Raw genomic sequence first — 12,048 nt, 5'->3', positions numbered from 1 at the left:
GGCGAACAACTTTATTTATTTATTTATTTATTTATTTATTTATTTATTTATTTATTTATTTATTTATTTATTTATTTATTTATTTATTTATTTATTTATTTATTTATTTATTTATTTATTTATTTATTTATTTATTTATTTATTTATTTATTTATTTATTTATTTATTTATTTATTTATTTATTTATTTATTTATTTATTTATTTATTTATTTATTTATTTATTTATTTATTTATTTATTTATTTATTTATTTATTTATTTATTTATTTATTTATTTATTTATTTATTTATTTATTTATTTATTTATTTATTTATTTATTTATTTATTTATTTATTTATTTATTTATTTATTTATTTATTTATTTATTTATTTATTTATTTATTTATTTATTTATTTATTTATTTATTTATTTATTTATTTATTTATTTATTTATTTATTTATTTATTTATTTATTTATTTATTTATTTATTTATTTATTTATTTATTTATTTATTTATTTATTTATTTATTTATTTATTTATTTATTTATTTATTTATTTATTTATTTATTTATTTATTTATTTATTTATTTATTTATTTATTTATTTATTTATTTATTTATTTATTTATTTATTTATTTATTTATTTATTTATTTATTTATTTATTTATTTATTTATTTATTTATTTATTTATTTATTTATTTATTTATTTATTTATTTATTTATTTATTTATTTATTTATTTATTTATTTATTTATTTATTTATTTATTTATTTATTTATTTATTTATTTATTTATTTATTTATTTATTTATTTATTTATTTATTTATTTATTTATTTATTTATTTATTTATTTATTTATTTATTTATTTATTTATTTATTTATTTATTTATTTATTTATTTATTTATTTATTTATTTATTTATTTATTTATTTATTTATTTATTTATTTATTTATTTATTTATTTATTTATTTATTTATTTATTTATTTATTTATTTATTTATTTATTTATTTATTTATTTATTTATTTATTTATTTATTTATTTATTTATTTATTTATTTATTTATTTATTTATTTATTTATTTATTTATTTATTTATTTATTTATTTATTTATTTATTTATTTATTTATTTATTTATTTATTTATTTATTTATTTATTTATTTATTTATTTATTTATTTATTTATTTATTTATTTATTTATTTATTTATTTATTTATTTATTAATGCCTTTTCAGTGGCGAAGTTAGGGCTCGAGGCCCTCTCTTCCACTTAACCACATACTAATCAAAACCATACATAAAGTTATGACATATTTAAAATAGTTAAAACCAAACAAAAAATTTATAGAATTGAGAGCAAATTTAAATACATTACTAAGTTAATAATAATAATAATAATATGCTATGCCTCCCGGCATAGAGAGGGTATATTGAGTAAAGTGGGAAAAGATGAGGTCAGCGATTTAATTCAGGATAATGAGATTACGGGGATGAATGGAGTGCGGATGGCTGATGGATATGAGTTGCAAATACTGGGCTATAAAATCTGAAGTAAAACGAAGCAAAGAAGAAGTCTGGAGGTATATCAGTGTTTATAAAACATAAAATATGTAACCAGGTAGAGCTATGGGAATCAGGAATTCATGAAAAGAATTGGGTAAAAATAGCTAAAAATAGCAGGAGGAAACACGTTTTCATAGGTTTTTGCTACAACCATCTCTTTGGGTCCCCTTTGGAGAAAAGATCCTTCTTTGATGATCTCATTGGAGAAAAAGCTAATCACACTAACCACTACACCACAGAGGCGGACCTTATACTGTTCTTGACAGAGTACATCCATCTTGCTCTGGGAGTCCCTGTTGCCCTCTTTCCTTCTATCTCGTTTTGGTATCCTTCCATCCACCATACTTATAACATCTCCAAACAATCTCCATCTTATCAATCAGTTTTATACCCCTATTTCTTTTCTGTCCTCAACATTTCTTACTCCGTCTCTCCTTGCCTTCCCCACCAAACTGCTCAGGACCGTCATCAATCAATCAATCAATCAATCAATCAATCAATTACCACTGATCTGCAATTAGGACAGTCGTCCAGGTGGCAGATTCCATTTCTGTGGTTTACCTAGTCTTTTCTTAAATAATTTCAAAGAATTTAGACATTTGTTTAACATCCCCCTTGGTAATATATTCCAATCCCTAACTCCCCTTCCTATAAATTAATATTTTCCCCAATTTGTCCTCTTGAATTCCAACTTAATCTTCATATTGTGATCTTTCCTACTTTTAAGGACGCCACTCAAACTTATTCGTCTACTAATGTCATTTCACGCCATCTCTCCACTGACAGCTCGGAACATACCGCCTTAGTCGAGCAGCTCACCTCCTTTCTCTTGAGTCTTCCCAGCCCAAACTTTGCAACATTTTCGTAACGCTACTCCCCTTTGTCGGAAATCAGCTAGAACAAATCAAGTTGCATTTCTTTGGATTGTTTAACATCTAACTTAAGACCACGGCCACAGCCCAACGTATCAGGCTCCAGAACACTGCCCTTAAGGCGGTAGAGGTGGAATATCTCATTAGGTCCGAGGGAAAAACTAACCCTGGAGGATAAACGGATTAATAAAGGAAGAAAGAAAGAAAAACAAAAAGCTCCTAGCCATGCAATTCTTATCAGAATTTGACTTTTAACTTGGTGAATTGTTCTGAAAAGCACAAGCATTTAAATGGGTGATGGATTTTAAAATACGTCTTCTTCTTCTTAATCTGTTTACCCTCCAGGATTGTTTTTTTTTTCCTCGGATTCAGCGAGGGATCCCACCTCTACCGCCTCAAGGGCAGTGTCCTGGAGCGTGAGACATTGGGTCGGGGATACAACTGGCGAGAATGACCAGTACCTCGCCCAGGCGGCCTCACCTGCTATGCTCAACAGGGCTATTTTGTGCGGTGATGGTAACATTGGAAGGGATAGACAAGGAAGAGGGAAGGAAGCGGCCGTGGCCTTAAGTTAGGTACCATCCCGGCATTTGCCTGGAGGAGAAGTGGGAAACCACGGAAAACCACTTCCAGGATGGGTGAGGTGGGAATCGAACCCACCTCTACTCAGTTGACCTCCCGAGGCTGAGTGGACCCCGCTCCAGCCCTCGTACCACTTTTCAAATTTCGTGGCAGAGCCGGGAATCGAACGAGGACCTCCGGGGGTGGCAGCTAATCACACAAACCACTACATCACAGAGGCGGACTTAAAAATACTTGAAATGTTAATATGAATTTTTAAGGTCATAGTTGGATTAATGTTGGTTTTTAATTTAGAAACAAAATTTTAAACATTTTTTTTTGTTTTTTGCTATTTGTGTTATTGCGACGATGGGACAGGAAAGGCCTAGGAATGGGAAGTAAGCGGCAATGGCATTAATTAAAGTATATCCCCGGCATTTGCCTGGTGTGAAAATGGGAAAACAACAGAAAACCATCTTCAGCGCTGCCGGCAGTGGGGTTCGAACCCACTGTCTCCCAGATGCAAGCTCACAGCTGCGCACCTATAACCGCCCGGCCAACTCACCCAGTTAAACATTTCTGGACAGAATAGTATTCATCTGATACAAAAATCCAATAGTATTTCTACATGCATCAGGTCAACAACATTTCAGGTTGATAAGACAAAAACTGTTACGCAAGGGACTTTTTACGGGATTACATTTTAAGTATAAAAGATGGAAATAACATTTGAACCAATACGGGTACACTCCTCTAATTTGGTAAAATGGGTACCGAAATGCAATGACTAAATTTGCTAAAAATCATATTAAAACTGCAGAAGTTTCAAATTTCAATCCTAACTCCCCTAACAAGTGATTCGTGGAGTTTCTCACAATGTCAAACTCCTCTCGTGAATAAAACACGTTTTCAAATTATTTTAGAATATCACCTCACCCACTCGTCAACATCTAAGTATACTGTTTACTCACCAAGGTTATTAGGACTGCCCTTCCAGATGAATTCAGAAGTCCTGGTTTTCAACCTCCGTTTCTTATCTTTGAAGTCCAGTCTGGCGAAGAACAGCCCGTCGAAGCCCAGTTGACTGAAGATGGACGCCATCTCCCGAGAATGTCCGAAAGGGTCGATCTGCCAGGCCACGCGTGGCCGAGAACAGTTCCCGAACATCTCGTCCAGCTTCCTGTGTCACAAGTAGGGAAAGGGTTTTTAGCTACGAATAGGTTATGATGTAAACGTATTTAACCAAGGCGCAAGTGTCTTACCGCACAACAGTTCTGCAGAAAGGTTTGCATAAATACTACCGATCTGAACTGTCAGAACCCCTAAGTTTTATGCAACTCACTGACATATCTGTAGAGCGCGTTGCCGATACTTGCGCCTTGTTCAAATGCGTTTGCATTTAACCTATAAGTGCCTGAAAATTATTTTCGTAGTCATAAGGGGACATGTTGGATTTTTCCAACCTTCTTGGTACTCTTAACCGTTTCACAACGGATTTTAAAACACATTAGGGCTCTACTATTCAATCAGTAGCGACGCTATGAAGCTTGGGACCGCTCTGCAATAATTGAAAATGGGGCCCTCGCTTCCTGATAACGAAAGTTATAAGTTTATTTACTAATACAAGATTATTATCGCAATGAACAGCAACGACGACGATGATAATAATAATAATAATAATAATAATAATAATAATAATAATAATAATAATAATAACAATAATAATAACAATACATTTCTGGACATAAATCCAAATCCATATCCAGATATTAGGGGTACAGCCTATAGAACTCCTTGAATTTATGCTACTCTTCCTACATTATGGTACAACGGGTTGCATGACACTACCTACAAACCAAATTACTTTGCATTCTAACCTATCACCACCTACAAATCCGAGAAACGGATACACACGGGTGCCCGACAAGGAGACGGGCTCTCTCCAGTCTTATTCAACATGGCGTTAGACAAAATTATCAAGCAGTGGGAGGAACAAGTTAAAGGAATACAGCTGGGTATAACACGTGAAACAAAAACAATTATTAGATGTCTGGCATTTGCAGATGACATAGCCATGCTCAGCAATAATACACAGGAGGCAAAGGAAGCACTGGAACGCTTGCATGAAATAGCTGCCAAAACAGGTCTGCAGATTTATTACGGGAGAACCCAATACATGGAGCGACAGAAGAACAATGTGAACACCATGCATATTGCATATGGATCCGTAAAAAGAGTCGAAAAATTTAAATATTTAGGGGAATACATACGAATAGGAGGATCAAACAAGGCGTCTAACGTAGAAGGAACGTAAAAACTCGAGAAAGCATACAAACTCACATGTTCACATAATAATAAGAAAAGCACATCAAGACAGGCCAAACTCGGACACTACAAAACAGTCGTATTACCAGAAGCATTGTATGCGTCAGAAACAATTACAATTGGAACATCAGGGATCATAGAGACAGAGAAAATAGAATGGTAAATTCTCAGAAAAATATTTGTACCAATACATAGAGATGGCATATGGATGAAATGACCTGCCGAAGAGCTGTACCAGCACTGACAGACTCACAGACATGATCAGGAAACGCAGACTAACTTTCTATGGGAACATACAGAGAATGGACAACAAGAGAACTACAAAGAAAACCTTCGATGTAGTAAACAGTTCAAGCAAGAAAACAAATTACCAAACCAAACCCGACGGCACTTAACGCCCTCAAAAGGGCCTTGGCCTGCCAAGCGACCGCTGCTCAGCCCGAAGGCCTGCAGATTACGAGGGGTTGTGTGGCTGTTAGTCGGCTTTCGAGACCGGGGCTGCCATCTCACCGTCAGATAGCTCCTCAATCCTAATCACGTAGGCTGGGTGGACCTCGAACCTGCTCTCAGGTCGAGACCTGGCCGGGAATCGAACTCGAGGCCTCCGGGCGAGAGGCAGGCACGCTACCCCTACACCACGGGGTCGGCTAAAAAAATCAAATTGGTATCATGAAATAGACGAAAATTTAAGGCAGGTAGGGATCAACAGGTAAATGATAGAAGACAGAAAAGAATTCAGAAACAAAATTAGGAATACAAAATTTATAGTAAATGAGAAGAAGAAGAAGAAGAAGAAAGGATCATTGTGGACAGAACAAAGGAAACAGGAGCACAGCCAAAGGATGAAGAGATTTTGGGAAGAGAAGAGGAAGAAGGGAAAGAAGTAAAAATTGTGTCATCATGAGATATTCGAGTTCAAACGCTATACATAAGGACAAAAATTGTATCAATAATAAGAATAATTTACACAATTTAGTTTTCAAATCTGAAGGAATTAAAATAATAAATAAATAAAATAAATAATAATATGGTACGAACACACACACACACACACAAGAAATGCATTTTCCAATTATAGTAATCAAAACACGGTGACCGGCACGATATTAAGAAATAATCTTGTTCCTAGGACCAAATAATGTACAACTCAAACGTTCATCGTAGGCCCACTTAGCTACACTGACTGCCGAGAGTTGTAAACCGACTCGGGCCCCGTGGTCACCAAACCACGCTCGATACTAAGAATGTCGAAATGGGATGACCATTTCTGAAGTTATCGCAAATGTGTGTAATCGAAAATCCCACCCGGTTTTTTTTTTTTAGGGCGAACGGCAAAATCTATGAATTTCAATCATATTTTATCTAATACTAGCTGTTACCCACGGTTTTGCTCGCGAAGATTTCGTAAGTTGACAAAAAAATAATTGTTCCTCGGTACTGCACTAAGACATTATGTAAAAATCCCTAAAGTGTAAAATGTCGCCAAAAAATTGCGTTTCTTTTTCCCCAGAAACTCTTTGCAAACCACGTTTGAGGCATTGCCTTTTGGGGCTAAGATGACCAGGCTACTGGCAGAGCTAAATCTGGAACATGCGACATGGAACTCTACATGTGAGAAAGAGTCCTCTTTTAAGTCGAAATAAAAGAATGGGTATCATTATTTCTAAAAAGATTCTAAATACCATTTTTCACGTCTATAACATGTTAAGTTCAAAAACCGGCCCACTCCTTGGCTGAGAAGTCAGCGTTAAGGCCTTCGGTTCACAGGATTCCAGCTTCGATTCCTGGCTTAGTCTGCAAATTAAATCGCCTGTGATTAATTCTTCTGGATGTGGGACAATTTGTTTCTGTTTTTCCCAAGACGTTACTCTTCATACAACTCAGCACACCACTTTAGCAACCACAACAAGAACACGCAATAGTAATTACATCCCTACACATAGGGTCGGCGTCATGAGGGGACACCCAGCCGTAAAAAAGGGTCAAATCCCCCATTTGCGACACAGTTCACACCGGCGACCCCACATGTGTGGGAAAAGCAATAGAAGAAGAGGATACTCATTTAAAAAATTCACCCGCTTTTTTATTATTTCACATCATTTAGTAGAATTTCCAAAAATGTGTATTCATTTATTTTTAAAGGAGATTCCAAGTACCAATTCTAACGTCTGTAACATGTTAGGGTTTTGTCATATATATATATATATTGTGGATAATCTCGCTACTGTAGAATCCTGGAGCTGACGTTGCCATGGTTACGGCAGTTCATTTTTTTATACGATTCCTAGAGCAAGATGTCATATTGATACGATCAACTGGGAAACTACAGCCGAGGATAGGCCCAAATGGCGTAGCATTGTATACAATGGAGTTGAACATCTAGAAAAAGATAGGAGAAGATTAGAAGCTGAGAGGAGGAACCGCAGGAAAGACCGAGCGAATGCGAGGGATGGCATTCTTGCACAACCATCTGCTGCAACTACTAGTGTGTGCTGTCACTGCAATAAAATCTGTGCATCCAGAATCGGACTGTTCAGCCATCTGAGACGACACAATTAATATGTCCAAATGACATTGTATTCATATACTACATATTCGTTGACGAATAAATGCCTATGATGATGAGAGCAGGCGTAGTGTGGTGCCAATATCTCCATAACGGTTGGTTTTAGGTCCTTAAAACATGGTTTTCAGGCCCATAGGGCTTACCGAGTTTTGTTCTTTGCGTCAAGGGGCTTAAAATGAACTTTGTCTCGTCGTTGTACGACAAATTCGATTTCGCCTATATTAGCCCATTACTTTTATATCTCTCCACCTCGACCCCCCCCCCCCCGTTGAATTGTTTTGAAAATAAAATACAGACCATGTTACTAATTGGCAATGTAGCTAAGTATTTTTTTAATCGGTTCAGTAGTTTTTGAGTCTATCCGTTACAAACAAATATACAAATTTTTCCTCTTTATAATATAAAGTATAGAAAAATAATCGAAGTGAATTCCCTTGCATGTCGGTGCGTGGAATTCGACGCGACATCGAGGTTTTCGTGGCAAGTTGTAAAGTGGAGATAAAAGGAGACCGTCCGGGTCGGAAAAGAACAAAAGTTGACCAAGGGAGCTCAGATAGGAAGTGTCATCGTAGTGTTCAAAGGGTGATTAACAAAGACTGAGACGGATTTCTTTCTGTAACTTGCGTGATAATGTAACACAAATATTTGAAAAGAGCGGGTTTTTATGTGCAACGTCCGTAGGTAATCAAATTCTGTTTTCGTTTAAACCATACAGCCACTGAAACTTACGAAAAGCTGAAACATCTTTACGATCCTGAAGGAAAACAAGCCAGCACAGTGTGGAAATCGCCAAAAAAAAAAGGCAAAAGTTATTCCATCTGCAGGGAAAGTAATGGTGATCACATTTTTTAATGTTGGCTGAATGGTCAGCGTACTGGCCTTCGATTAAGAAGGTCCCGGATTCGATTGACGGCCGGGTCGAGGATTTTAACCTTCATTGGTTAATTCCAATGGCTCGGGGGCGCAAGCGCACCGGCCTCTCACTGCTGGGTTCCATGGTTCAATTCCCGGTCCTTTCATGTGAGATTTGTGCTGGACAAAGCGGAAGCGGTACCCCGCTCTTCCCTATCGTCTTTCATTCCAGCAACACTCTCCAGTATCATTTCATTTTATCTGTCAATCATTAATCATTTCCCCAGAGGAATGCGACAGACTTCAGCAGCCGATACAGTTCCAATCCTCGACGCTAGATGGGGCTTCGTTGTTCCATTCTTGACCCGGTCGAATGACTGGAAACAGGCTGTGAATTTTTTATGAGCACTGTCAGTGTGATGGAGTGTCGCTGAGGAAGTAGGGTATAAAATATCCTTAAGTTACTACCTGTGACAATAAGGTTCGGTGAATGAAGTCAGAACGGTCGATCCGGCAACACTGGCGACACGCAACGCTGCACCAGGTTTTGACCACCTGCTCCCAACGTTGTTCAATAAATTGAGCATTGTGCGTGTGCCGTGTAAGACCTGTTTGACACAGTGCGTGTTTAGTACGTTGGTTCTGAACTGCGAACTGGAACATGAACGACCAAAGGAAAACGTGTTCTCTTCCTGTGCCACATCACTTGACTGACAATCAGAAGCAGGCACGTTTATAAGATTCACAGGATTTTCTCGAAACGGCGAATGCGACACCAAATTTCTCGAACTATATCGTCAGTGAGAATGAAACCTGGTGTCTCAGGCACGACCCTGAAACGAAACGGAAAAGCATAGAATGGCGTTCTCCAGGATCCCCTCGTCGATAAAAGGTCAGAGCCGAAAAGTCACGCATCAAACTCGCTTTGAAAGGAAAGAGATTTGACGATATTCCTGACATCCAACGAAACGTGACGAGGCTTTTGAACACCATCCCAAAGGAATCCTTCTTGCAAAATTTCCAGGACATCTATCGCCGATCTCAGCAGTGCATAGTTATGGGAGGGGACTATTTCTAAGGACAGTAGGGTCACTGTCGAACATTATTCATCTATGTTGATAGTACAGGACTATTCACCGAACTTTATTGTCACAGATTGTATACTGCCTGTCGACTTTCCCCGGTTTTTAAACAGTTCCTGGGCGTGCAATTTGTTTTGCAAGTGAGTGTACACAGAATTGTGAAGATGAACTCGTCACAGATCCATAATGAAATGTGAGAGGTGAGCTTGTTTATAAAGTACTGTGACTTACTTTTTTCCTTTGTCCTTCAGAGTGTTCTTTGTCTGTAAGAAACCCCTTTGTCTTCAGCTATCCGTATATTTTTGTGTTTCACAAGGTTCCTCTTGGGTTCCGAACTCCATTTATTGAAAACACGACATGAACGTATTTGTACACAATATTATCATAAGAAAGTTACCCCTGTGACTGGAGTACATCGGATGCAGTGTCCCCTGCAGTGGGTAAGACAGAGCTGTCCCACATTTCTTCATTCTCCGAGTGAACGGATCAGTGAGCAGTTTGATGTATTCTGATAATGTTTTAAGTTGCAAGTCATAAACTTCATATTGGGCTGCGTGTTAAACTACGTACAAGCTCAGGTAAGAATTATCTCGTAGAAGTCCGCTTTTCAATGCACTTTGTGACTTATTAACCCGCGATCACTCGCGCTATGTTCAATCTAACACTTTTACAAACTTTGCTGCAGTTCGTTTGTCTTAGCTTTGAATCGATATCCATTTGAAAATGCCTCATTCGGTCGTTTGAGCACGCCGCGATGTATTTCTGTAGTAGCTGTGACATTTTGGAGGGGAAGAAAGAGTGGGGGAAAGAGTGCGTCACGCCTTGTGTTAGTTGCTATCTCACAGCGCGAGCGGTCGTGTGTATGTAACCAGTGAGTAGCGTTAGAGGAGACCTAACAGTGCGAGTGATCACGTGCGTCTGATTTTCTACGATTTGATTGATATTTATTGTTATAACCGGCAATATATAAGTGTAAGTCAAAGACAGCAAATTATAATCTGGTTGTTAGATGAAAATTTGCTTGTGTAAAAATGCTGAAAATAACATTAATACCATGGGATAAAGTAACCTACCTTTTAGACCGTAAACCAATATACTGTAGACTTCATTAATATTCCAAATTGTATTCGTGTTTTAGTAAGCTGATACGTTTATAGGCTACTTTTATCAGCTGGTGCTATTTCCTTTGAAATAAATGTAATGTTTAAGTTTAATAAAACATGTTAAAATTATCAGTATACAATTACTTTCCTTCTTTCTTAATCTGCTTACCCTCCAGGGTCGGTTTTTCCCTCGGACTCAGCGAGGGATCCCACCTCTACCGCCTCAAGGGCAGTGTCCTGGAGCTTCAGACTCTGGGTCGGGGATACAACTGGGGAGGATGACCAGTACCTATCCCAGGTGGCCTCACCTGTTATGCTGAACAGGGGCCTTGCGGGGGATGGGAAGATTGGAATGGATAGACAAGGAAGAGGGAAGGAAGCGGCCGTGGCCTTAAGTTAGGTACCATCCCGGCATTCGCCTGGAGAAGTGGGGAAACCACGGAAAACCACTTACAGGATGGCTGAGGTGGGAATCGAACCCACCTCTACTCAGTTGACCTCCAGAGGCTGAGTGGACCCCGTTCCAGCCCTCGTACCACTTTTCAAATTTCATGGCAGAGCCGGGAATCGAACCCGGACCTCCGGGGGTGGCAGCTAATCACGCTAACCACTACACCACAGAGGCGGACTCAGTATACAATTAAAATATTAAAATAAAATAAAAGTGAAAAGAAACATGAAATTAGTGATTTTATATGAGAAATGCCGAAGCGAGTGAAAGCAGCTTAAAAATCAACATCGAAGTTACATGCTAAAATATCGGGACATATTTCGCCTATAATATTATGGGCATCTTAAGCCTCCCGTGGCTCAGGCAGCAGCGCGCCGGCTTCTCACCGCTGGATACCGTGGTTCGAATCCCGGTCACTCCATGTGAGATCTGTACTGGACAAAACGGAGGCAGGGCACGTTTTTCTCCGGGTACTCCGGTTCTCCCTGTCATATTTCATTCCAGAAAAACTCTCCATTAACATTTTATTTCATCTATCAGTCATTTATCATTGCCCTAGAGGAGTGGACAGGCTTCGGCAGCCGGCACATTTCCTATCCTCGCCGCTAGATGGGAGGTTCATTCATTCCATTCCTGATCCGATCGCGTAACTGGAAACAGGCTGTGGAACTTTTTTTTTTGGGAATTG

General features: G+C 37.8%; 1 protein-coding gene across 1 annotated transcript in view; it reads right to left on the bottom strand.

Moving 5' to 3' along the window:
- Positions 1–12,048, bottom strand: part of LOC136882349 (lysosomal alpha-mannosidase-like) — a 375,461-nt gene that overhangs the window by 351,508 nt on the left and 11,905 nt on the right. The window contains exon 5 of the mRNA XM_068229321.1: positions 3,953–4,161. Coding sequence (XP_068085422.1) covers positions 3,953–4,161 — 209 coding nt within the window. The remainder of the gene's footprint in view (positions 1–3,952; positions 4,162–12,048) is intronic.

Source organism: Anabrus simplex, chromosome 10 (genome assembly GCF_040414725.1).
Source record: "Anabrus simplex isolate iqAnaSimp1 chromosome 10, ASM4041472v1, whole genome shotgun sequence".
In the NCBI taxonomy this organism is placed as follows: Eukaryota; Metazoa; Arthropoda; class Insecta; order Orthoptera; family Tettigoniidae; genus Anabrus; species Anabrus simplex.
This window is presented reverse-complemented; position numbering and strand designations above follow the sequence as displayed.